We start from the raw sequence: 27,840 nt of genomic DNA, 5'->3' as shown, positions 1-27,840 counted from the left end.
GGACAGCTGCCCCGGCCCCTCCGGTCCCTCACTCAGGGGAACTGCACCGGCCCCTCCGGTCGCTCACTCAGGAGAAACCCCGGCCGGCCCCTCTGGTCCTCCTCAGGGGAACTGCCCCGGCCGGCCCCTCCGGTCGCTCACTCAGGGGAACTGCCCCGGCGCCTCCGGTCGCTCACTCAGGAGAGCTGCCCCGGCCCCTCCGGTCGGTCGCTCAGGGGAACTGCCCCGGCCCCTCCGGTCCCTCACTCAGGGGAACTGCCCCGGCCCCTCCGGTCGGTCGCTCAGGAGAGCTGCCCCGGCCCCTCCGGTCCCTCACTCAGGGGAACTGCCCCGGCCCCTCCGGTCCCTCCCTCAGGGGAACTGCCCCGGCCCCTCCGGTCCCTCCCTCAGGGGAACTGCCCCGGCCCCTCCGGTCGGTCGCTCAGGAGAGCTGCCCCGGCCCCTCCGGTCAGTCACTCACTCAGGAGCTGTGCGGGCCCCTCCGGTCGCTCACTCAGGAGAACTGCCCCGGCCCCTCCGGTCCCTCCCTCAGGGGAACTGCCCCGCCCCTCCGGTCCCTCCCTCAGGAGAGCTGCCCCGGCCCCTCCGGTCGGTCGCTCACTCAGGAGAACTGCCCCGGCCCCTCCGGTCCCTCCCTCAGGGGAACTGCCCCGCCCCTCCGGTCCCTCCCTCAGGAGAACTGCCCCGGCCCCTCCGGTCCCTCCCTCAGGGGAACTGCCCCGCCCCTCCGGTCCCTCCCTCAGGAGAGCTGCCCCGGCCCTTCCGGTCGGTCGCTCACTCAGGAGAACTGCTCCGGCCCCTCTGGTCGGTCCCTCACTGAGGAGAACTGCCCCGGCCCCTCCGGTCCCTCACTCAGGAGAGCTGCCCCGGCCCCTCCGGTCCCTCACTCAGGAGAGCTGCCCCGGCCCCTCCGGTCCCTCACTCAGGAGAGCTGCCCCGGCCCCTCCGGTCGCTCACTGAGGAGAGCTGCTGCGGCCCCTCCGGTCGCTCACTCAGGAGAGCTGCCCCGGCCCCTCCGGTAAGTCACTCACTCAGGAGAGCTGTGCGGGCCCCTCCGGTAAGTCACTCACTCAGGAGAGCTGCCCCGGCCCCTCCGGTCGCTCACTGAGGAGAGCTGCTGCGGCCCTCCGGTCGCTCACTCAGGAGAGCTGCCCCGGCCCCTCCGGTAAGTCACTCACTCAGGAGAGCTGCCCCGGCCCCTCCGGTAAGTCACTCACTCAGGAGAGCTGCCCCGGCCCCTCCGGTAAGTCACTCACTCAGGAGAGCTGCCCCGGCCCCTCCGGTCGCTCACTCAGGAGAGCTGCTGCGGCCCCTCCGGTCGCTCACTCAGGAGAGCTGCCCCGGCCCCTCCGGTCAGTCGCTCACTCAGGAGAGCTGCCCGGGCCCCTCCGGTAAGTCACTCACTCAGGAGAGCTGCCCCGGCCCCTCCGGTCGCTCACTGAGGAGAGCTGCTGCGGCCCCTCCGGTCGCTCACTCAGGAGAGCTGTGCGGGCCCCTCCGGTAAGTCACTCACTCAGGAGAGCTGCCCCGGCCCCTCCGGTAAGTCACTCACTCAGGAGAGCTGCCCCGGCCCCTCCGGTAAGTCACTCACTCAGGACAGCTGCCCCGGCCCCTCCGGTCGCTCACTGAGGAGAGCTGCTGCGGCCCCTCCGGTCGCTCACTCAGGAGAGCTGCCCCGGCCCCTCCGGTCCCTCACTCAGGAGAACTGCCCCGGCCCCTCCGGTAAGTCACTCACTCAGGAGAGCTGCCCCGGCCCCTCCGGTACGTCACTCACTCAGGAGAGCTGCCCCGGCCCCTCCGGTCAGTCGCTGACTCAGGACAGCTGCTCCGGCCCCTCCGGTCGCTCACTCAGGAGAGCTGCTCCGGCCCCTCTGGTCGGTCCCTCACTCAGGAGAGCTGCCCCGGCCCCTCCGGTAAGTCACTCACTCAGGAGAGCTGCCCCGGCCCCTCCGGTAAGTCACTCACTCAGGAGAGCTGCCCGGGCCCCTCCGGTCACTCACGCAGGAGGGCAGCCCTAGTCATGCACTGTTTTCTGCCAGCGTTGAACCCACTCTCCAGGGCATCCAGTCATTTACAGAGCTGCTGGAAGAGACACCATTTTAAATGGGTTCTTCATCCCACAGGCAGTCGTTACTTGGATGGATTATTGAGGGGTTCCTCTTTTCTGGCACATTTGGAAATCTCGAAATACAGAACATAACCGCGAACTAGCAAATTAACAGGAAATACATACTGCTTCCTAAATATATCAAACACGGAGTGAGTTCCTTGCAGGGGATACTGGCGATTCCTGGGCAATCTCTATTGCAGGCCTGCTGTGTCCGCCATGGTCGGCATTTCACCCTTCCCTGAAGTAGCCACGCGAGAACTGGAGATACCTTCAGTGCCTGCTGGAGGGGCCTAACCCAGGAAGGGCAACGGTGTGGTCCTCCCTTGTTCAGAGTGCGCTCAAGCCCACAAGTGACTTTAAAAGATGCTGCAAAACCATGGAGTGAAGCTAAAAGTAACAACGCAAGCATACGACTTTAGCCAAAAAATGAAAAGAAATGGAAGGACGACACTGCTTCAGCCTGTTTTAGTTTGGGCTAGGAATATCATTAATCAGTCCCTCAAGACATTTTCGCTGTGGGTAAGAAAATAACACCTTTCATAAACAAACTTATCTACAAGGAGAGAAGAGTAAAGCCAGAGGCTGGGAGCGTCATTAAATGATTCCGTTGCTGAGGATAGCATGTGACCTGGGACAGACAGCAGCAGCAGAAAGGCAGGAAAGAGAAGAAAATCTGTCGTGGCTGGGAGGAGAGGTTTGCTAAGAGCCTTGCCACCAGGACACCCTGGCCTCATGGAAAGGTACCAAGCCCTGTACCACCCAGCCCTGTTCTCTTTTTTCAAATGGGCTGGAAAAGGGAAGCCTGATATAGGAGCTGTCTGAGCACACACGGCTGCGTCTGATGGCATTGAATTAGGATAATTAATCATCCCCATGCATTTTCCAAATAGAGGCACATTTCAACCACTCCAGATTATGATGTTCTAAGTTTAATTTTACATTGGAAAAATACACATTCCATTCTCGAGAAAAGAGAAAATAACTGCAAAGTAACTGTGCAATGTTTCATAAAGATAAAGGGCTATGAAACATGGTTTCGTTTTGGTAAAGATGACTTTTATGTTTTTGTGACTTGACTTTTCCTAATAAAATGTTTTCACTTAAAAACAATAGCAACAATAACAACCAAAAAAAAAAAAAAAAAAACCCACAATGTGTTACCTATTTTAAAAGTTCTCATCTATGCAGTTAGATACTACGGAATGTAATTTCCTAACTTTGATTTAAATCAAAGACCTCAGCTTCCACCTTAAGTGAAAAAAGAACAAAGTAAACTCAAAAGTAATGAGAAGAAAGGAAATAATAAAAATCAGAGCAGAAAACAATAAAATACCAAATGAAATAGAAAAATTAATAAATCAACATTTTGTTCATTAAGAATACCAATAAAATTGATAGACCTTCAGCCAGATTAATCAGGAAACAAAGGAAGACATAGTTACCAGTATCAGGAATGAGAGAGGTGACATTATTATAGATTCCACAGATATTAAAGGATAAGAAGGGAATAATATGAACAACTTTATGCCAATAAATTCAATAGCTTAGGTGAAATGAAGGAATTCCTTGAAAAACATAAGCTGTCAATGTTTAACTCAAGTAGAAATTGATAACCTGAATATCCTCATATCTAATACATTTAACTTATAGTTTAAAACCTTTTCACAAAGAAAACTCCATATCCATATTGCTTCACTCATGAATTCTACCAAACATTTAAGGTAAAAATAATACCAATTCTACAGAAACTCTTTCAGAAAACTGAAGAATAGGGAAAGCTTTCCAACTCTATGAGGCCTGCATTACACTGATACTAAAATCAGACAGAGACTTCAGAAGAAAACTGCAGCCCAGTCTCTCTCATGAACATAGACACAAAAATCCTTAACAAAATAATTGCAAATCAAATGCAGCAATATAAAAAAGAATAGTAGAATATGACAAAACTGGGTTTATCTTCAAAAATGCAAGGTTAGTTTAACATTCATAAATCCATTAATATAAATCTCATTAATAACCTATAAAAGAAAAACAATATGGTTATCTCAATAGGCACCAAAAAATCGGAAAAAATATCCTACATCCATTTCTGTTAATAACTCTTCAGCAATCAATGAAGAGAACTCCTTCAACTGGATGAACATCTGTGGAAAACATAGCGCTAATATCCTAATTAGTGGTGAAATAATGAGTGCTTTCTCTTTCAGATCAGGAACAAGATGGAGTTCACCTTCCCCACTTTGGCCCCACATTGTATTAAGGGTTCTCACCATCACAGTATATCAAAATAAGAAAATAAACCAACTGCTACTTTCCCGAGGTAGAAAATCTGACAGAACCTATTCTAAAAGTGATAATAACTAACTGGTAAAATTTTTAAAAACTGCAGGATACAGATAAATGCACATATTTCCTCTGTTTTTGTCTCGGAAAGTATTTCTCCCTCACATTTGCAGGATAATTCTCTGGACACAAAATTGTTTACTGATGGTCTTTTCTTTCCAGACTTTAAACATTTCACTTCATTCTCTTCTTAGTTGTATTGGTTCCTGACATCTGATGTCATTATTATTATCGTTCCTCCATAGATAAAGTGTTTTTGCCTTGACTTCTTTCAAGATTTTCTTTTTGTCTTTGGTTTTCTGCAGTTTGAATATAATGCGCCTAAGTGTTGATCAAGTCTCTTGGTATTTATCCACTTGTTATTTATTCCCTGAGCTTTCTTGATTTGTAGTCTGGTTTTTCCTATCAATTTTGGAAAATTTTCAGCTATTACTTTACATCTTTCTCCTCATCCTTTCTCTTTCTCCTCCTGGTATTCCCAAACACACACATTATATCATTTGTGATTGTGCCACAAAAATCTTGGATACCATTCTGCCTTTTTCATTCTTTTTTCACTTTGCTCTTCAGTTTGAGTGGTTTCTATTGACCTGTCTTGAAGTTCACTGATGCTTTTCTCAGTCATGTGTAGTTTCTAAGAGCCAATCAAAAGCATTCTCCATTTCTGTTACAACGTTTTTTATTTCTGGCATTTCTTTTTATTCTTAGGATTTCCATTTCTCTGCCTACATTGCCCAACTGTTCTTGCCTTGTGTTCACTTTTCCCACTTAAGCCCTTGGCATACTCATCACAGGTGTTTTTAAATTCATGTCTGCTAATTCCAGTGTCTCTGCCATATCTGAGTCTGGTCTGATATTTTGTCTCTTCAGATTGTGTTTTGACTTTTGGCATGCCTTCTCATCTTCAGCTGAAAGCCAAACACGATGTATTCAGCAGAAGGCACTGAGGTAAGCAGGCCTTTGGTGTGAGGTTTTATGCCTCTGTCTAGGAGGAAGGCTGGGCTCATTATCTGCTGTAGCTGCAAGAATCAGAGGCTCCAATCTCCTCTGGTGTCTTTGCTTTTGTCTCCCCTACTGTCTTGATTTCCCTTGAAACTCCTTCTTAAGTAGAGTCAGAGCTGTGGCCCCCTTGGTTGTCCTTATTCAGGAGCTCTGTAGTTGTGAGGCCAGGTGGAAGAGGGAAGGGGAGGGAAGGGAAGGGGAGAGCAGCGGAGGGAAAGGGAAGGGCAGGGGAGGGAAAGGGGAGGGGAGGGGTCTGTAGCCCCATGATTTGGTCTCATGTTTTCAGGGGGCCTGCACACTGCATCCTTCACAAATGATTCTCAAATGATTCTCAAGGTACTGCCCCCTGAGACAGGAAGGCTAAGAGGCTGGAGCCAAGTGATTTTCCCTCCCCAAAAGTCAGATGTGCTGGTGAAGAAGGCCTTGCCCTTGCACAGTGGGGTCTGTAGGGAGAAAGCTCTGGCTAAATTTAGTCACCTTCCCTCCCCTCGCCACACTGGAGGGGATCCTTCTCCTGTCTGCACCATAGGAACTTGGTGGTGCTCCTGGAAGTAGAACCCATGAAACTGAGGCAGCCAGCAGACCAGAAATCTGGGAGCCCTCGCTCCACAGCCAGCCCCAGCCTCCATCAATGCCTCCATGGCCCTATGTGGGGTTCCTACCCATTTCTGGCTCCAGCAGCTGCTCTTCCGGAAACCACAGTTCTCTGTATCTGCCTGTTTCTCCAGTTTTGGGGTCAGCAGTTTGCCCTGTGACCACAACTCTCTGATGTGATCTAAGAAAAATCACTGTTTTCTGTTTTTTGCCTTTTTATGGTGAGGGAGAGAGAAATGACTTCCCAGCTCTTTTACATGTTGGAATGGAAACCAGAGGTCTCCAGAACGGTCACATTGGGAAAGGTATGGCAGGCTCTCAGAGTTAAAAATCAGCACTTACAGGAATTCACCCAGGAGAATGAAAACATGTCAGCACAGAGACTTGTACACAAGTGTTCATACCAGCTTTATTTGAAATAGCCAAAAACTGGAAACAATCTGAATGTTCATCGGCAGGTAAACAGATGAATTTGGTTTATCCACACAACAAAATCCTACTCGCAATGAGAAGAAATAGATTGGAATATGCAATAAAATTAATCTTTCAAAATAATTTTTCTGAAAGAAATAAAAAATACATACTGTATAACTGCATTTATACAAAATTATAGAAAATGCAAATTAATCTCTAGTGACAGAAGGTAGACCAGTGTTTCCCCAAGGGTGGAGTGGGGGTGAGGAGGGGCAGTGCAGGGAACACAGAAGGGCCTGGGTGACTTTCTTGGGGGATTGTGCATGATTTCGATTGTGGGGATGATTTCATGGTAAATGCCTGTCAAAGGAAATCACGTTTTATACCTTAAATATGACTGGCGTGTTGTCTGTTACACCAGAATACCAGAATAAAGTTGTTTCAAAAGAGAGGAAAACTAAAATTAGCTCCTTATGACAGGGAGTGGTTAGAGAACATACACAATTAATTTTATTACTGAAAAAGAAAGAAAATAAAGTTTATCAGTAGAACATTTTTATATTAGGGAGCTAGAAAACTCCATAATACTTCAGGAGCTAGAAAACTTTTACAATGCATATGCAGTTTAGAAAATGATTATATGCTTAGCCAATATTCTAGAACTTACCCACCTATGCAATGAAATGCTGTTTCCCCAAAACACAGACTGAGAATAAAAATTTTTATTCCAATATGTGGCCATTGCTCAATAACCATTTTTGGACTGTCTCCTGGATTTGAAATGATTTTCAGCCCCAGTTTATGAGCAACATTAGAAAACTACTTTTATTGTTTTATGATCACACCTGGCAAATGAAATCCTTATTACATTTCCTACTTTAAGGCTGGGATTTCTAAAATGTATTTGAAAGCAGCCCAGTTCTGACACAGTGTAACACACTGCCTTTCAACAACTTCCTCAGTGACCATTTTCTCAAGAACATTATCTTGGAGCAAAATTGGCTTTGTGTTTCCTCCTGTGAAATGTGCACACTGCCTGAAAATCAGTTTAGAATAAAACTACATGTTTGTAAATGGAAAAAGTACTAATATGTGAAGTGAATAAAATATGGCTCTTCAATGATGAGTTTAAAACTGATGCTACCAAAAAATATTGGTATAAATCCCCCATCTTATCAGCACTCACTTTATCCATCTTTGGAATAACACACACTTTCTCTTTAGAATTTCTTATATTACTCTTTGAATTATATAATATTAGGTACACTGAAGTATAAAAAATTCCTTCTAATTGTAAAGTATTATAAAGTATGAATACCCAGATTGCTTGAGCCCAGGAGTTCAAGACCAGCCTGAGCAACATGGCAAAACCCTGTCTCTACAAAAACATACAAAAATTACCCAGGTGTGGTGGCATGCATCTGTAGTTCCAGCTACTAAGGAGGCTGATGTGGGAGGATCGATTGAACCCAGGAAGTCAAGGCTGCAGTGAGCCGTCATTGAGCTGGTGCACTCCAGCCTGGTGACACAGTGAGACACTGTCTCAAAAAAAAAAAAAAAAAAAAAAAAAAGACATGTTCCCACCATCCAAATTAAGAACCAAACACTGCCAATTCTGAGCTCTTCCCAGTCCCACCCTCTGCCCCCAAAATATGTGACCATGGATTAGATAGATGGACAGGCAGATGTGGTTTGGTTTTGTTTTTGTACTTTATGAAAATGGTTTCGTATGTCTGTGGTCTTCAGTGCCTATGATTTCATTCCAAATTATGTTCCTAAGATCAAGGATTGCATGTAGCATGGTGGTCTCCAATTTTACCGCTCTGTGCTACCTCAGTGTAGATTTGCCAGTTTACCCATGTATACGTTTGGGTTGTTTTTAGTTTGGTGCTATCACCCTGCACAGTCCCCCAGCACATGTGCAAGTTCTTTAGAACAGTGGTTCTCAAACTGGACAGTAGAATCCCACATGAGAGCAAGTTTATTATAAAAGGCAGGTCACCCTTCCACAGAGATTCTGAGTCAGTAGCTTCTGGAGACCCAGAAGTCTCCATTTTAACAAACACTCAAGATGATCCTAATGCAAATGCTCTAGACATTACAGTGTAATCAACTGTGTTCTAAACACACACCTAGTGTGCTGGGCACAGAGGTATGCACACAGCCAGATTTGCTGTGTTTCCAAAGTTGCTGTACTACTTTAGGCCCCAACCAACAGGGTGCAAAGTTTCAGTAGTCTATATGTGCTCCACAGATTTTCCCTCCAATCTAATGACTGTCAAATGGCATTTCATTTTGGCCTTAATTTTCATGTTCTCAATTTCTATATTTTGCTATTGGCTACTCATATTTTCTCTTTTGTGACATACTTATTCAAGTCTGCTGTTCAATTTCCAATTCTCCTATAGACATGTAAAATTTATTTTGTTCACTATCCTGGATAGTAGTCCTTTGTGAATTATATGTTGCAACTACCACTTGTGGTAGTTTATCATTTCACCTTAAAGGTGTCTTATATGAACAGAATCTTTTAATTTTAATGTAGTCAAATTCATCCATCTTTTTTAGTATGCTTAATGCATTTTTAAAGAACTTTAATAAATCTAAAATTATTTTAAAAATTAATTTTGATTTCTCCTTTAAAATTTAACAGTTAATGCTGGAATTGATTTTTGTTTGGTGTGAGGTAGGCACACCTGAAGTGTGCCAAGCTCACCTTGTTTTTGCATATGGCGCTCTGCTCACTAAGAACTCTCCCCGCCACTTCCTGATGCCTTGACCAACCTCAGAGAAGCCTCCTTGACCAGATACCCAAAGCAGTTCCTCACCATTCTCCACTCGGCCCACAAATCAAGAGGCCTCAGGAAACTCTCGCTTGGTTTCCACACAGAGCTCCTGCGTCTCCAAAGACCTGCTTAATTCATTTTCATTTTGACCAAAAGCTGCTTAATAAAAGATATTCTACTAAAATTAATTTTACATTACACAAGGCTTTTGGCCAGGTGTGATGGCTCAAGCCAGTAATCCTAGCACTTTGGGAGGCAAAGGTGAGCAATTGCTTGAGCTTAGAAGCTCGAGACCAGCCTAGACAACACAGTGAGACACCATCTCAAAAGAAAATTTTTTTAATAAAATAAAGTCACACAAGACTTTTAGCTAATTTCATTTTCAGCTTCTTCCCACTATAAGATGAACTGTATATGTTACATATAATAAATTCAGGTGTTCCCAAATTTTAGCATAATTTTTAAAATTCTAAGTTATTAGGGAAAAACAGTAAACCTATGGATAGTAAGGGAGACCAGTGCCCTGGCGTTTTGGTGAAATCATAGCAATGTGTAAGCGTTTCTATCAGGATTCTTGATATTAATAGAGCATGAACTTTTAAATTCACTGAAGATGTAACATTATGAAATTTAGACAATAATCACAGGCTATTTAAGGAGGAAGGTAGGAAAGTTAAGTAACCAGTGGAGAAATGGTCTGCCTTTCTGGGTGTGAAGATACTCCCAGCACTAATGCAGCTTAGGCAGTGGCCTTGCCAGTGTGAAGGAGCCACTATCTGCTCAAGCAAGAATCCTCCCAGACTCTCCACCTGCTGAGACCACAGCAGTCTCGGCCTCAGCCTCAGCCACGGCCACCACCACAGCCACAGCCCTGGTCTCAGCCTCGGCCAAAGCCTCAGCCAAGGCCTCCGCCTCCGCCTCAGCCCCAGCCCCAGACGCCCAGCCTAGGCCTCAGCCTCAGTCACAGCCACAGCACCAGCCCTGGTCTCAGCCTCGGCCTCAGCTTCAGGCATGGCCTCAGCCACAGTCTCAGCCTCCACGCGTGGGTCGGACATGGCCATGCACCAGGAGCCTCCAGGAGCCACTCCCAATCTGGTTTGCATTCTCCCACAGAAAATGGCACCACTTTCTGTAACTTTTTTTTTTTTTTTTTTTTAACTTTCAAACAAGCTTACTGCAATGAGAACAGTATGAGCATTTTTTTGTACTGAGGAACTTTACCAAAAATTGTGTCAAACTGTTAACCCTTTTGAAAGTTTTCAGGGTCCTGATGAGGGATGAAGCAGCATAATTATATATTGTTGAATGTTAACATAAGAGATAGATAGAAAACACAACTGATTTTTTAAGCCTGAAAATTTTTCGAGTGACCAGTATTATATTTGTTCAATTTCTAGGTCATCGTGATATTTATATAGCCATTCACAATGTTTCACCAAAGCAAAACATGAAAAACTGTAAAAATAATAAAAGACTCCCAATAACACAAAGCTTTTATAATAATAATTATGGAACATGGACATTTTAATGAATTTCATATTGCAATGAAGACACTCAACACTTAGAGACAATTATATCAATACAATAAAAACTGATTCCACAGAACACTTATAAATGCATACATTTTCCTCCAAAGAAACATGTTTTTCACAGATTTAAGTAACAAATGATTTATAGAGGATTCTTCAGATTCCAAAATATGTACAGAGTTTTTGTCTCTACCGAAACTGATGAGCAGTGGTTGAAAAAGAGTTGTTTTGCCCAACAGCATGGCTGTTAAGAAATCCTGTATTGATACACACTTTTCAGTAACCACACATTTTCTGTCTATCATTAAATGAAATTCTGGACACATCAGCATACAGGACAAAACTGTTCCCACTTCCAAACACTGTTTCACACGAGATCACATGTGGTTGACAGTATGACTTAATTTAGCCACACAATGCACACGCACATACACACACCATCCCCAATCTTGTCTGTGACTCCTGATTAACACGCTGCAGCAGCAGTGGATGAGCTCACATTAGAAGATGACACAGCAGCGAACAGCAAGGCGCCCCCGCTCCTGAGAGCTGTGCCTGAGCACCGCAGGGCTGCGCCCCGAAGGACGTGCAGGAATCCAGTTTCTGAGGTCCCTCCAGTTCGCTGGAGAAGGTGAGCAGCTGTGGCAGTGAAGGGCACCAGTGTGCCTGGAACTCAATGACCACTAGGAATATTGATTTTTAAAAGCCTCAAAAATGTTTAATCTGGCAGAGATCTGGATTTGGCTATTTGCCGCCATTTTTCAATGTTCCTAACCATCATCCTAAAACACCCAGACTTTCAAATTAAACCCCGAGGAACCCAAGCAGGCGGCCTGTGCAGTGGCCCCAGAAGCTGCCCTGGGCTCAGACCTTTGCATGTGCAGTGCAGGAGGCTCTGGGAATTGGACCTCCGGCCAAGAGAAAAGCGAGGCCCCAGCAACATCTGGACACAGCACAGCCCTGCATCAGGCAAGTTCGCTCAGGACAGCAGGAGCTGAAACCTGAGAGTCTAATCAACCAGAGGGACCAGGTAGGCTCCGTTCTCAGAACAGTGCAGTCAGGAAACAATGTCGGACAAAAATACAACACATTTTTTATCTGTAAAATCAAATGACTGAAATATTTGCTGTTTGTCCCTCAGCCACGTCAGATCCATCTGAGGTCGTTATCAGTTATTCTTGGGCCCCAGGCTGTCAGTCATTTCAGAGTCATTCTAGATGACTTAGATTCAAAGTTCCTCGGGCCAGCTCCTGAAGACCCAGGTAGGGAGGTGCCTCTCAGCCCTGGCGAGCTGCACCAAAGGACAGGTCCAAAAGTCCCACGTCCTAATGCACCTGCATCTACCAGTCACCAGATGGGTTCCCTCCTACCTCACCATAAAACGGGGCAAAACACAAAGACTTGGGGGTGTCACATGACAGCTGCAAATATTACCTTCCTCTGTCTCTCCAAGTGGTGAGCCTCCAGGTGGACATATTGAAAGGACTGAAAATACAAGAGGCAAGAAATGAGAGCCTCTTTATCAAAACCGTAACTCAGCAAGAAACATTAACATACAGATACCAGGTGAGCAGTATTTTCCAAGAAGGCAAGAACACCAGGCTACCTCAGCAGTAGCGGGACTGGCACTGAGAGGCGTCCCCACCATGGGGGCTGGAAGTGTCTCGTCACCGGGGCCTGCTGGCTGCGGCCATCAGCTTGTGCGCCTAAAGTGGAGAGCCTACACCTTCAGGACACGTCGGTGTGACTGTCTTTCCTGCCTTCTGAACTGAACTCAGTATTCCAGCTATAAACCAAAGTGCTCCAGCCAGGCAACAGTGAGACCCAAAGTTTCCCAAAGACCCGTCTCTGAGGTAGTGTTGTTGGCTCTCAAACACCACCACGGGAGTGAGCCCATTCGGAAGCACACGACCGAGGTGCGGAGAATTAACTGGGCTCTGTGTGCAGGCGGCAGGGCCTCTTATCAAGGTCAAGTCACATTCAATGGACAAGTCATTTGAAACATCTAAAGCCTGTTTATAACCATAGCTATAAATTAAAGTGCTTTACATTTTGCTTAATATTTGAAATCGGTGATTAGAATCCTATTTCAAAATTTGCTAGGATGAGAGCTCAGGAGATTGAAATGATTTTCTATAAAAAAGCAGAAAACTTTTCTTTCCTAAAGAAACTCCAAATGGTGCAAATCCAACATCCCATGCTTTTTTTTAACTTCTCAACTCCAGGTTACCTTTGCAGAACTGTAACAGAAATCAGAGTGGAAGCTGACTACACGACAGCACGTGCTGAACTTCACGCAAGGTAAACACAAACTCCCAGAGCGATCCTGCTGGTCACCAGCCAACACAGGCAGCCCCACAGTCTTCCCAGCACAGGCAGATACATACAGTTACTTCAGGGAACGCAGGACTGCTGACGCCGCAACGTAATACAGAGGTTCACATGTAATTCACACAAATGTAATGCCCTACTGTTCACCTGTCCAATGTCAACAACTCACAAGCATTTCATGTGCTACATGGGAGGTGAGCTTCGCCTCTACTGCCCAGAGGACCCAATACACACACATATACAAGACAAAAGTAAAAAATACGACCACACATTTCTCTGTACATTTCATGCAAGCTGGGCACTATGTGAAAAGAACATATACAAAGCACCCTTCCCAGGGTCAAACTCTCACAAAATGGCTGATTAATATGCAGAAAAGCCTGCACCCATCAAAGGTCTGTGCTGGCGAAGAGTGAAACTAAGGACTGCCGGTGTCCTTATTTTTCTTGTAGCAATGCAGGGATGTTGATGTTCCAACCAATGGCTTGCCGGTCAAACCCACAGGTGAACAGATTGCACACGGGGTGGTCTTCACTCCATGCCGAGCAGCACACCATTCTCCTGTGACCCTAGTGACGATCAAACAAACCAAAATCAGTGCATTATTCCCGAAAGTAAGATTTGTAAGACCTCAGCGAAATGAATAACCACATCACTCAAAGTAAGAAAGTTACAAGAAAATAACATGGTGCCCAGGATTAGTCCCAAGGACTGCGTAGCACGGACCGCCAAGCACGGACCATGGATCATGGACCACCAAGCATGGACCATGGATCACGGACTGCCGAGCACCAACCACTGCCGAACACAGACCACCGAGCACCCCATGGATCACAGAGCACGGACCACTGAGCACTGACCGCCGAGCATGGATCGCCGAGCCCGGCAGAGCCGCCAGGACGTGCAGCCAGGCCAGGACGAGTGAGGCCAAGATGCCGGTGAGCACAAGGGTTGGTGGAACCTGCCCCAAAACCACTGTATGACTCCTTTAAGAAAATACGAGTAAGATTACAGTCAGACAAAATAAACTAATGATCAATGTGAAAATTTTGAATAAATGAGGCTAGGAGATATTTAGGGGTAAATTAAATGATATTCACTCAAATACTTCAAATAGGATTTTAACAAATAACTGGCTTCGGTAATAAAGGAACTGGAAAAATACATTTGGTGTCATATAAAACAAGGATAAATAAATGGCCTTTTAGGTAGATTCCTGCCATCTTCAGCAATTCCAGTTAAATATCAGCATGTTGGAAAAGTTACTGCAAAATATGTGACAGAGCAATAACATATCGGTGTGTATGTAGGTAGCAGATGCAGGCTCTTAGCCAACACTTAGAATGTCTGTAAGCAGTGCCTTAGGACCCATCTGCATTTTCTAAATTACACAACAGCTCTGATACGTTGCTATTACAGCATAAGGTACAAGAGTGAGTCAGTATTAAGTAAAGCTGACAGATTAAGAAACACCCAAAGAATGGCATAAAATTTTCCTGCAAAATATTCACGTATAAATATGCTATTTATACATCTGGAGAGAGAACCACAATAGCTATTTATACATCTGGAGAGAGAATCACAAAAGGCCAGAAAAATAAAATAATTGTAAGAAAGACCACATAACAAAGGCTTACAAAAGGCACAAAAAAGGAAGCAGCAATGCATCCATTAACTGGCAGTAAAACCAAGGCTGTGGGCAAGAGCTCTTCACAGTGAAACTCAAGGCATTTGCTGCAGAAGTGCCAAAGACAAAGAGCTTCCAGAAGAAAGCCAGCCAGGCTTTCACCCCGGCAGAACTCCCATGGGATTTCCATCTCTCGTGCGCCCACAGCATTGCCACCCAGGAAGCAGATGCACCCCAAAGATGTCCCATGCCATCGTGGCAGCCCCAGTGCACATGATGTGCTGCTCCAGGACACTCAGCACGGGGCCCAGTGGGCCTCCACTTCGCGGGGACCCTCATGCTCCATGAGCCTCCACTTCGCGGGGACCCTTGAGCCCCGTGGGCCTCCACTTCGCGGGGACCCTCATGCTCTGTGAGCCTCCACTTCATAGAGGCCCTCATGCAGGGACCCTCACACCCCATGAGCCCTCACTTCATAGGGACCCTCGCGCCCCGTGAGTCTCCACATCACAGAGACCCTCACGCAGTGACCCTCGCGCCCCATGAGCCTGCTCTTCACAGGAACCCTGACCCTGGACCTCCTGACTCTCCACTAAGCTCGCTTTCCCAAAACTCACGCTGGGAAGTGACACCTACTCCAGCACTACAGGGAAATATTTTCAATCAGTTCCTTTCACTCCACTACTTAAAGGCTCAAATAAGTGTTTTGTTTTCTCTCTTCCAAGTCGGTCAGCTGAAGAAGTAAGAACAAGTCGGTGATTTCCAGCAGGGTTCTGCGACACTGAAAACCACATTTATTTATGTGAAGAGGTGTTACAAGTTCTAAATAAAGTTAAATCACATTCATTAATCTTAAAAATAAATCTATTTCACAAGTTAATGGGTGCAGCACACCAACATGGCACATGTATACATATGTAACAAACCTGCACGTTGTGCATATGTACCCTAGAACTTAAAGTATAATTAAAAAATAAAAAATAAATAAATCTATTTCACATACCACTTTAGGAGGGAATAAACCCAGGCACAACAGAATCCTACAATGTCAACAAAGTTGAATGTTCACAGATAACTGAAAAGAAAACTGTCTACACAGAATTAGGGCCACAAAGAACCATTCAGAATTCCATTTCTGGCCGGGCACGGTGGCTCAAGCCTGTAATCCCAGCACTTTGGGAGGCCGAGACGGGCGGATCACGAGGTCAGGAGATCGAGACCACCCTGGCTAACACGGTGAAACCCCGTCTCTACTAAAAAAATACAAAAAGCTAGCCGGGCGAGGTGGTGGGCGCCTGTAGTCCCAGCTACTCGGGAGGCTGAGGCAGGAGAATGGCGGGAACCCGGGAGGCGGAGCTTGTAGTGAGCTGAGATCTGGCCACTGCACTCCAGCCCGGGCGACAGAGCGAGACTCCGTCTCAAAAAAAAAAAAAAAAAAAAAAAAAAAAAAAAAAAAAATTCCATTTCTCTGAGGGAAAATACTCTCAAAGTAATAAAGTCATAATTCATAGTCATAAACAAATAGTTCTCATGAATTTGTGCTTCAAAATGCAAACTTCACATGCTGCACAGAAATTTTACAATTCACACAGGCATGTTGAAAAGACAACATTCTACTATGTCTAAGATGCAGCTGAGAGGACACATAAGTGATACTCAGCTGTTAACAAAACATGAAAAGATTCCCCAGGACAAGCAATTTATGGCTGTGTTAAGGGTTGTGAAGCATATTTTAGTCACTCTAATTTCATGAAATTTTTCTACTCCACTATTTTGATGTGTATCAAGGAGTAAAAACATCAATAATTGACTTCAAACAGTGCACTCTCACGCTGTGAAGGGGACTGAAGAGACACCCGGTCTCAGTGAAGGTCAGTTCCAGAAAGTCTGTGCCACTTGAAGAAAAGGTGTTGCTGCGCTGAGAGAGCCCCCACTTTCGCACGTGCCTCCCAGATCACCCAGCCTGCCTGCAGTTTCTGAGGCTCACACCCCGCAGAGCAGCTGCAGCCCATGAGCCACGAGCTGGTCTCCAGACTGAGCCACAGAGGCACTGAGGGGGCCACCGGAGCGGCCTGCAGGCATGTGCGGCCCTGTGCAGCCACAGGAGGCCTTGGGGAACAAATCCATTTACTCACACAGGTATCCAGACAGTACCCCAACAAGATCAAAAGACAGGAAAGAGGGATCCTCTATGAGGGGTCCCATTACGCACAAGGCTGGGGAGACGCTGCCTTGACCACAGGGAGTTTCTGTGCATCGCAGCTGCCCCTGTGACCTCCCAGGGGAAAGCCAACAGCAAATGCCGCCCACACTACAGCAAAGCCCGACTGCGGAGCTCATCAGAGTCGCAAGGGAATTTCACCGGGCCAGTGGGCCTCTACATCTGTGCGGGTGCCGCGGAGTCTCGATTCTCTTTGCGCCTTCCAGGCAACCAGGACAGGTGGGCTGAACAGCACATAGCAAGAAACTCCCTCCGCTGTCTTCCAAAGTTAGCAAGGAGCAACCCTTCACTAACAAGAAACTAACATTTAAATAGATTTTTTCCTGTCGCAAGAGCCTGCCATAGAAACGTGTTTTTCTGGCTGGAGGTGGAAGAGATCCCACCTTAAAGACCCCCCAGTCTACAACCAACCTGGCTTCTGCCTGGCCACAATGCCCACTCAACACTTCCAGTCCGTACAGACACAACTGCAGACATCTAAAACTGCTTCCCTACAGAGCTGCCACCACTAACACGTGCACCAAAGGGCTCGTTCCGCATGGCTGTGAAACAGAGGAACTGCATGTTTTGTTTATTTTTAAACTTAAAAACTGATCATGGTATTAAGAACACTGGGCTGGGTGCGGTGGCTCATGCCTATAATCCTAGCACTTTGGGAAGCTGAGGCAGGCAGATCACCTGAGGTCAGGAGTTTGAGACCAGCCTGACCAACTTGGAGAAACCCCATCTCTACCAGAAGTACAAAATTAGCCAGGTATGGTGGCACATGCCTGTAATCTCAGCTACTGGGGAAGCTGAGGCATAAGAATTGCTTGAACCCGCGAGACAGAGGTTGCAGTGAGATCACGCCACCGCACTCTAGCCGGGGCAACAAGAGCAAAACTCCATCTCAAAAAAAAAAAAAAAAAAAAAAAAAAAAAAAGAACACTGAGGTAGGTGTGGAATAACTCGGGTGTACAACTCTACTTCTTCAACTTTAAATTTTATGAACTCTAAATGCAGCTCAAATATTTCCAACGAAAACTTAGCATGCAAAGACTTAGTAACAAATAAGAACGTAAAATATCTCTACCCGTCCTCCTCCACCATGCCCTGCGTATGCACACCGACCGTGCTGTTACCTGTCGGCTGCTCCGGGGAAGCCGTGCCAGGCGCACTCCTGACATATCAAACAGTCTCACTTGTCGGTTGTCATGGGGGAGGGCTATGATTTTTTGGCCGACACATACATTGATCCTGCAAAGAGGTAAAAGTGGGTTGTGTATAAAACAGTGACACTGTAAGTTTTTGAATTTACAGATAATGAGGCAGGAGGTTCCATATTATTCACATTTCAAGGCTAACTACATTAACACACTGCGTGTGCCACCTGCTTACGGTATTCAAAAGAGACCAAGTTACTCACACGTAGCTACAAGATCACACAGACCCCATGCACACACACACAATACACACACACACACACACTGCTCAATGGTAGAACCAGACCCACCTAGACACAAGACTAACCCTCACAAGAAGTCAAGAGAAGCCCTGCACGTCTGCCATAAATGGGTCATTCTCATTCTTACAAATCTCACCGATCCTACCTGGTTTTAGGCTCAGTTAGTTTAAGTTTTCATGGAATACTGAAACTGCATTAGAGGACAAAGGAACCTAACCATTGTTCCCAGGGTTCTATCAATTAAACCTCTATGAATAAAACATGAAATCACAATCAACCCTTTCCCACCAGACTACGCCACTTACTTAACCAACAGTTTGACGTTACCTGTTAATGGCAGAGTCCGTGCGAATAGTTGCAATAGGGGATCTCATATTTTTCAAGTCCCAGACTTTCACCGTGCGGTCATCGCTGCCTGAAACCACGTTGTCTCCCACGGTGAACACGGCAGAGGTCACAGTGCTACAAGCAGAGGGCACAGGGTCAGACACAACAGCAGGTGCAGGACGCGACACCACACCCCACACACAACCCTGACCAAGTGGGTGGGAAGGAGGTCAGAGAAGCGCAAACTCACAGCTGTCTCCTCTGCAAACTGCTCCCGCCTCCCAAAGCCTCTCCACCAGTGCAAGAAAAGGACACCTGATTTCTTCCCAGTGGATTAGAAACACACAGTCCATTCTACTCTATTCCACATCTCCAGGCAACGGAACAAACAGAACATGCCCAAATGTCTACACATCCGGGTCTATGGCAGAGAATTTAAAAAAATCCATTCCAACAACACTCTCAATCAATGTAATCATAACACAGGAGTTAGAGAAAAACATTCTGACAACTCAACAATTCAAACACAGACAAAGAACTTGGAACAACATTTTCCCAAAGAAGATACACCAACAGCCAAGAAGCCCCACACACCAGCATTCACAGTAGCATTACTGACAACGGCCAAAGAGATGCAAACAACCCACATATCCATCAGCAGATGGATTTAATGCGGCGTGTACACACAATGGAATATTATTCAGTCGTAAAAAAGAAACTCTAACACAAGCTACGACATGAATGAACTTTCAAGAATCCCCCTCATCTAAGATCCCTGGACTAGGCAAGTTCATAGACATGGGAAGTAGAACAGAGGTTCTCGGGGTCTGAGGGACAGGCAAGAATAGTTTCACAGGCACATCTAAGATCCCTGGACTAGGCAAATTCATAGACACAGGAAGTAGAACACAGGTTCTCGGGGTCTGGGGGACAGGCATGAATAGTTTCACAGGCACATCTAAGATCCCTGGACTAGGCAAATTCATAGACACAGGAAGTAGAACACAGGTTCTAGGGGTCTGGAGGACAGGCAAGAATAGTTTCACGAGTGCAGAGTTTCCATTTGAGATAATGAAAAAGCACGGGAAATAGTGCTGGTGGTTGTACAACAATGTGAATTGATTTAATGCCACTGAAATACACACATAAAAACAGTTAAAATGGTAAGTTTTATATTATGTATATATTTAAACACAATTTTTATCTTAAAAAGTTTGAGGAGAAAAATTCAACATCACAACCACTCTTGGAACCTGCTTATATAAATCCAAAATAATAATAGTTTTCTTTTTAATTCAAATGTGTTGAAATATGTGGCCCTCAGGGAGAGGGGCTCAAGGAACCAAAGAGGCCCTGAAACAGCTAAGATGGGAGACACACCCTAAAGATGAAAAGTACCATAAAAACAAGAAGAGATGGGGAAGAAAGGTTTCATCAGTTTGTGTTAAACTCTTTCATCAACTTTGCTCTTGAAATGAAAAAAAAACAGTGTATGATATGGTGCTAAGTATATTAAATACCCTTACTAGTGGTGAAATTGGATTAAACATATAAACAAAGTACGTTATCACTTGAATTGCACTGAGAATCACTGAAGAAACCCAGGCAAAATCTACAGAGGAAACCACGTCCTCACTGGCTGAGGCTGTGCTGGCGGTGGCTGGGGTGACTATCTTAACCAGCAATCAAAGGGAAGTCTCTGGCACTTGCCAAAAGGTATTTAGGACTCAAATAATAAAACGACATTTGAAGAAGAAAATTCAATCACCTCTTTGCTCACTGGCAAAGTTCAGTAAAAAGAGTGTGATAAAAACCTTACTTTCCCTGTGAGCTCAGGGCACACCATCCAGGCAGGATCCACAGCTCTCTTCAGCAGTGGCCAGGGGGTCTGCATGTCCTGCCTGGCTCAGGGCTGGGGTGGGTCTGCATGCTCGCCAGTCCCCCATGACTGGCCCACCCAGGAAGACATGGTCTGACTTCAGGGCACAGTGGGCAGATCCTGAGATGCAGGGGCAGTGCCCTCTCGGAGAGACACAGGCTTGACCCCTACACTGTCTCCCAGGGCACAAAAACTGGGGTCACTCACTCTGTACAGAGGCTCAAAACCCACCTCACCCCTCACTAAAGCGGCTGAGATACCTACACAGATGATAAGCATGTGAATTTCCACCTATCCATGAAGGAAGTGTCCTCTTGTCATCACAAATCACTAATTTACGTGGACCAAAAGCTTGGTTTCCACATCTACCCTCACCAAGGTCCAGTCCATAAAAATTGCTTGGAACTCTGGAGTCCAATTAAATGCCAGTTGTCCCAGCCACTGAAGCTGTACCGTGACATGGGATTTCATGCTCTATGCGGCCCTGGATGAGAGGAGCACCATCCAGTCATCAAGCCCATTTATGAAAATCCTCCTCATTTAAGTGGACACGAGTTGAGTTCTAATTAAGTCTAAGTTCCACTGCATTAAGACAAGGTTTTTAAAAATATAACATCAAAGTACAGCAGAGCTACTAAGAATCAAGGAGTGTCAACAACACCTGGCAACACGCTCTGACACTGAGGCCCTGGAACACAGTCGGGATGATGTGGCAGCGACCGTTTTCACGTCTGCCTTCTCAAAGGCCTGGTCGTGGTGCCCACAGCTGCCGTGTGGATTTGCTGACACTTATTCCCCCGCTCGGGGCCCTTCCCTGGGGTGCGGCATCCTGGCCTGTGGATGTAGCAGCCGCCCTGCCCAGGTCCATGAGAAACTAGAGCAGGCCCCTCCCCAGGGGTGACAACCAACATCTCTCCTGGGGGGAAACTGCCCGACAGGAAACCAAGGCATCACACGGGGCAGGACACGAACAAACGCCCAGCCGGGTAACAAGGGCAGCACGGATAATGAGGGCTGCACTGGTAACTACAGCAGCATGAGCAGAGAAGAGAAACTCTGCAAAATCAACCCAGTAACGCCTCCAGATTCTTCATCTAAAAAAATAAAGAACAACGTGAGGGCTTGACTATGAATCAGACGCTGCCATGCTTCAGTGAGAAGGTTACAATGAGGCTTAGAGGACTCCGACTGCTGGGGGAGCCTGGAAGAGCGAGAGGAGAGCTGCCCCCGACTTCTCTCTGAACTGGAGTCTTCAGGAGGTTTGGCCAAGTTAAATTTCAGTGAACATTCTGCTAAATTAATAGGAAAAAAGGCTCAACAAAAGATCGCCTAACCCCATGTTAATGAAATGCTGAAAGACATTAGGTTTTTAATAAATCACAATCCTGACAAGTATTGTCGGACATCAAAAGAAAAAAGAACTGGCAAAGAGGCAGCAGTTTCCAAGGCACCCTCAGCCCACAGGTCCCACGGGGAGGCTGGCGCGCACGGCCGTGCACTGGAAATGGTTCCGACGCTGCCAAACTCCGGCAAACTCATTTATCTTGTCGTGTGGGGCAGCCGAGCGTGCTCCTCCAGCTGACAGTGCGGCACCTCCTCGCCGCACACCACTGCCTGGTCTGGAACATTCCGCTCCCTCCGCGGGTCTCCATCAGCGGAAACGCCGCGAAGCTGGCATCCTCATTAGGACCAACAGCTGTCTCGCAGTCACACAGAGACACAGAACCGCTTCTGCATAACAATCTGCCGAAATTTCACGGCTAAGGAAAAGAAGACACGATGTGGAAAACACTGGGCCACAAAGCGCTGATGGGAGTGCTTTTCCGGCACGACATCAAACACTGACGATCGTTTCCTTTCCTATTTTTAAAACGCAGCTTCCTCGAGGTAATGTGTTTACCTCTGAGGAGCACGCCTGTGTGTCCACAGAGAGCAAGGGTGCTCCAGGGGGAGGCCTGCAGACGGCAGTCCCTTCCTTGGAACCCAGGCTTCTCAGTCAAGGCACTGAGAATAGATCTTTGAAAATGAACAGCTGTGAAACAGGCACCACTGTGGCTTTATTATTTTGGCAGGTCAACTGTTCTATTACAGTGCTGATACAAAAGTACAACACCTGTGTCACCAACAACCCTGACCTTAAAACAGTGCTCTGAGTAAGTAACCAAGGGACACCCCAACAAGCCAGCCCAGGACCCCCGGGTGCCCCTCGGAGAGGGGGCTTCACAGTGCAAGGGAAGATGTGGGGTAGCTGCGTTGTGTTCAGAGTCATCAGAGCCCTTCCTGAAATTTCTAAGCTATCTGCATGAAATCCAACTCCTAACACATTAATCAGGTCTTCCCTTCACAGCCAGGCAGCCCAAATGCACACTCGGGGTCTCCGAAGTTCCATCCCGGCCTTTCTCATCACCCACATCTTTCGGAATTCAAGAACTCACACAAGCGTTCGTTCGACGAACTCGGAGGACTGACCAAGAAACGGAAAAGTCACATTCCGATAAGACACATTTCTAAATACTCCTTGATGGCTACCTCCTAAAAAAGTGGACCCTTAAAATAAAAAACTATCAAAGCAAAAATCAAGTATGTATCACACGTGATTCTTTTTCAGAATTTCAAATTCAACTGTTCCCTGGAGAAGTCAGCTCTCCTAATGCATAGTTCTACCTCAGTAGTCTCATGGGGCCATGCTACTCTCCAAACCCCTCAGCAAAAATAATGAGAGATTTCCCAACTAAGTCACTGATAAGGGCTGCACCACAGAACTGTTCATGCAACAAATATTTATTAAGCACTGGCTGTGTGCAGGCCCTGCTCCTCCTGAGACAGTGTGCAGCAGAGGAGGAGGTAAAGTCACTCCAGTGACGCCTCCCTCCTCCCAGTGAAGGGGGCAAGTGACCGGCCACTTAGAAGGTCAGCAGTGTTAGGCACACAATAGCACCCTAAGGGCTGGAAGTGCTGCCAACAGGCATCACAGCAAAGCTACAAGAAGCCTCTGCAATATCCACGTTTACCACAGCCCACAGAGAAGAGCTTCTAAAGTGACTTCAGACTACGCTAAAGCCTCCCTAAGATCTGATTAACTGAATTAATAAGAACCTTTCCACAGACTATTCAAACAAAACATTTAGTTCAGTACAACCTGACTACCTCACCCAGCCAAAAATAAGGTTCTAAAGATCAGGTCCATGAACTATGGGGGCACAGTGAGAACACTCTTCTGCTAGCTGAAGAGCATCACCTTGGCTATGACACAAAGAAAGAAGACCCATTACAGAAACACTGATCTGTGGCGCCTGGACTCAGTAACAGCACTCAGCTCTGTGATCTCTGGACTAAGCACACAGCACTCAGCTCTGTGTTCTCTTGCTCTCCTCTGTCTCGTGTACTGATCTTATCATCCTAGAATGTCAAGGCTACTAAGGACAGAGACTGTTTCTTACAACTACTGCATCTGCAGGAGCCTATACAGACATATTTTCCAAATAGATGCTCTTGACTTGTTGTGCAGCACAGCCTTCTGGTATACAGAAGAAATTCCTAACGCCCATGCACTCATGTCCTTTCTTCATAGGAATGGCCCTGAGTCTTTTATTCAGGGTTCATTTTCATCTCTACATATCAGTTTTAGAATGTTCAGGAGCAGTAAGTAAGAGAAATCGGTGGGATTGAATGAGAAACAGCGTTAGAAACCAACACAAAAATGGCAAAAAGCAACAACTGACTTCCAGAGAAGCCAAAACAAAACAAAACACAACAGAGACAAACAGTAACACCCAGCCCGTGAGGCCATCAGGGCAGGGAGGCAGCGTGGCAGTGCGTGCACACTCCTAAAGCACTGGTATGTCCCTCTTACACACACACACACACACGAAATAGTCTTTTTTTACAAAGTGTTGGTTCTTGAGGGATCATTGGAGAAATCGCTTCTGTGGAACATCGTGCTCTCCAAAGACGGTGTTAAATGAAGTGTTTCTCTGCTCTGCTGCTGAGCACCAGAAACCCTGCAGCTCAGATGTGTGCAGGGACTTCAAGCAGAGCTAGCTGAGGGTGGCTGAGTGCACACAGCACGCAGATGCTGATCAGAGGCTGCCAGGCGACCCTCACGTGCCACCCAGGCCCTGGCTCTGCAGTGGACATGCACACAGCATGGTCATCACCATCTTTTCCAAACGTAAGCTGATGCTTTAGGCAGTCACCCCTCCCCATTCTGCCCCCTCTGCATATCATGCTGGTTTCTGCTGACTTGTGGACTCAGACACCCGCCCCTGTCTCTGGAGTCTGTCCTGAAGTACCTCACAGTTAGGAAGTTTCTAGTATGTGTCAATAGCGTGATGGCTGTCTTACAGTTATCTCAAAGAAAAGTGACGGAATCTGACAGGTCAAAACAAAGCTGTTAAGTAGAGCAATTCAAATGCAATTATTTCCTTAAGTTCTTATTTTATTAGTTTCTGAGTAGTCCTTCTTAAATGAGGAACTTTAAAAGGGTAAAACAGAGATACACTAAATCTCCTCTCACTTTTAAAAACAATATTCTAACTTGGAAACAATTTTAAAATGCATCAGCAGGCAGCCAGGCATACTGGGTCACACCTGTAATTCCAGAACTTTGGAAGCTGAGGCAGGAGGATCACTTGAGGCCAAGATTTCGAGAGCAGCCTAAGCAACATAGTGAGACTCCATCTCTACAAAAAACACAAACATTAGCAGGTAGTGGCGGCACAGCCCTGTAGTCCCTGCTACTCAGGAGGCTGAGGTGGGAGGATCACTTGAGCCCAGGAGGTCAAGATTGCAGTGAGCTGTGATCATGCCACTGCAGTCCAGCCTAGGCAAGACGGTGAGGCCCTGTCTCAAAAAAATAAACCAATAAAAATTTTAAAACATGCATCAACAAGGGACTGGCTCAAGAAGTTACTGTTACGTTCATACCACAGGACACTGAGAGAGAAGGACGGAGCGGCAGCTCTGCAGGTGGTGGCACGGCCAGCGCTGCTCTGCTGGTAAGAGACAAGGATTCTCCTTTGCACAGAAAGAACCACTGGGCCTAGGTGTGCCCAGGTGCGCACTATTATCTGCTAACGTCTCCTTGGCAGTTTCTATCGTCACAAGACAAAACAGTCACTAGCTAATATACAGGAAACACCCAAGACCACCCCTGAACACGACTGCTGCAGTGAGGTCCTGTTCCCGCCAACTGCTGCCCACTACGGTTCTCTGGAATCTGCACCATACTCAGACCAACCAGCAAAGCTCAGAAAAGCTATCACGGGGGACAGTTGGAGTCCTCAGTGACCCTAGCCTCAGTTTTACAATAACCTTGGATATTAGCCAGTTATTACTAAGAGTTGTATTTATATAAATCTATACACTTCCTCAAAATAAAATCACATTTATTAATTTATGCAGCAACATGAATAGAACTGGGGGCCATTATCTTAAGTGAAACAATGCAAACACTGAAAGACAGAATGTGTGTCCTCACTGGCAAGTGGGAGCAAAACTACGTGCACAAAGGGACAGTGGAGGACTGACAGGGCAGAGACCCAGGGTGGGGTGGGTGACAGGAGGACTGACAGGGCAGAGACCCCGGGCGGAGTGGGTGACGGGAGGACTGATGGACAGGGCAGAGATGACCCAGGGCAGAGGGGATGACAAGAAGACTGATGGACAGGGCAGAGATGACCCAGGGTGGGGTGGACATAGGACTGATGGACAGGGTGGAGATCTGGGGCAGGGTGGATGACGGGAGGTTGCCTGGTGCGTGCAATGAACGTCACTCCAGTGAGGGGTACACTAAAGGCCCTGGCCTCACCTCAGTGGAGTACATCAAGGTAGCAAAACTGCACTCACACCCCATGAATACATAACAACATTTTGTTAAAGTACTCTAATTTAATATAATCAAAAAAACAACCACCAAGCTTTCAGGCATATGGGTAGGAGATGTAACACTGACAGGAGACACACAGGCCCGGCAGCCTGCAGGTCGTCCTCATCTCCATGTCACTTCCACCCCAGAGGCCTTTCCACAGGGCCCTGTTGTGGCAAAGTCACCACCTGGTAGATGACTGGCTCTCCACCTTCCTCACAGACAACGACTCAAAACCCATCACCAAAAAGAAAGCAGATCTGAAAGTGGAAAGCAAACTGATTCACAGACCACATGCGGCCTTTCCAATGCCCACCTCCCAGGTGGCTGGCTGGCCGGACAGCACCCAGAGGCCCACACCCGAGCTGACGCCTGCATGGTGCCTGTGACCAAGCACAAAGGTCAGGTGCAATTAAAACTGCCCATCATCCAGTTAAAAATGTCACTTTCCAAATATCTTTTTCCCTTTAAAAGCATAAAGAAAACTGTTAACACCATGACACAAGGTGCGAAACTGTTTACCTTTCTGAGCACATGATCTAGAACTGAGTGTTTAGTACCAAATATCTCCCCCAGGTGTTTGGAAATAAAAGCACACAAAGATGTCATCACTTCAAAGTGATCATCATAATTTTCCAACTAATTTTTTAAAATTTTGTTTGGTTAGATGTGTGTTTTGTTTTCTTTAGAAGAAAGCACCAAAGGCCACATTTGGGGAAATAAAGTTAAAATCATTTGTAAAGAATTAAAAAGGAAGAAAACAAAAAAACTTTGCATCCTCAAATATCACATCCATGTTGAGATGATCTCCTGTTTTTTTCTTTATCCGCATTGCAAATACTGCCAGCCTGGCACCAGGCAGAGCCACCTGCCACCCACGGAGGAGGTTTAATGGCCAGTGACGCCTCGCCTGTCAGCTCCTTTTTATAGCAACCAAAATAAAAAAGTAAAAAAAAAAAAAAGGGAAATGGGGAGGGGAGGAAAACTCTACGGGGTTGGGGTGTGCTGAGGGGAGTCTGAAGACTGAGGCTGGGATCTAAACAGGCAAATGTCATGACAGCAAAAGCCTCTTGCAGGCACGTCTATTCACCCACAGTCCGCACAGTGAGGGCCCACGCTGGAACAGCCTGCGTGTGGGTTCAGCCCCCAGGTGTGTGCAAGGGAATGCTGCAGCCAGGAGAGGGCCAGGCTTATGGAATTACACTGCCAGGTGAAAAACACACAAACAGAAAAGAACTTAGTTCAGGTAAAAAGCACTGACTTCCAGCTGCAGCTCCTGGTGGTTAGGACAAACACAGGCAATCTCAGAGCTTCTGCGGGTTCCGTTCGTTCCAGCCCATGCTGTGAGGTAAAGATCACAGTAAGGC

The 27,840-nt window shown here is 46.5% G+C and overlaps 2 protein-coding genes across 5 annotated transcripts in view; one reads left to right on the top strand and one right to left on the bottom strand.

The window, feature by feature from the left end:
• Positions 1-27,840, top strand: part of DIP2C (disco interacting protein 2 homolog C) — an 840,898-nt gene that overhangs the window by 200,574 nt on the left and 612,484 nt on the right. The window lies entirely within an intron of this gene.
• WDR37 (WD repeat domain 37) overlaps positions 10,742-27,840 on the bottom strand; it is a 74,859-nt gene continuing 57,760 nt past the window's right edge. For all 4 annotated transcript variants that reach the window (XM_050805469.1, XM_050805468.1, XM_050805467.1 and 1 more), the window contains 3 exons: positions 18,729-18,863; positions 18,079-18,193; positions 10,742-13,678 (listed from right to left, as the gene is read on the bottom strand). In XM_050805469.1, the coding sequence (XP_050661426.1) occupies positions 13,547-13,678; positions 18,079-18,193; positions 18,729-18,863 (382 nt within the window). In that variant the 3' untranslated portion in view covers positions 10,742-13,546. The remainder of the gene's footprint in view (positions 13,679-18,078; positions 18,194-18,728; positions 18,864-27,840) is intronic.

The sequence above is a fragment of the Macaca thibetana genome, chromosome 9 (genome assembly GCF_024542745.1).
Source record: "Macaca thibetana thibetana isolate TM-01 chromosome 9, ASM2454274v1, whole genome shotgun sequence".
Lineage (NCBI taxonomy): Eukaryota > Metazoa > Chordata > Mammalia > Primates > Cercopithecidae > Macaca > Macaca thibetana.
Note: the sequence above shows the minus strand (reverse complement) of the source record. Positions and strands in the feature narration are given on the sequence as shown.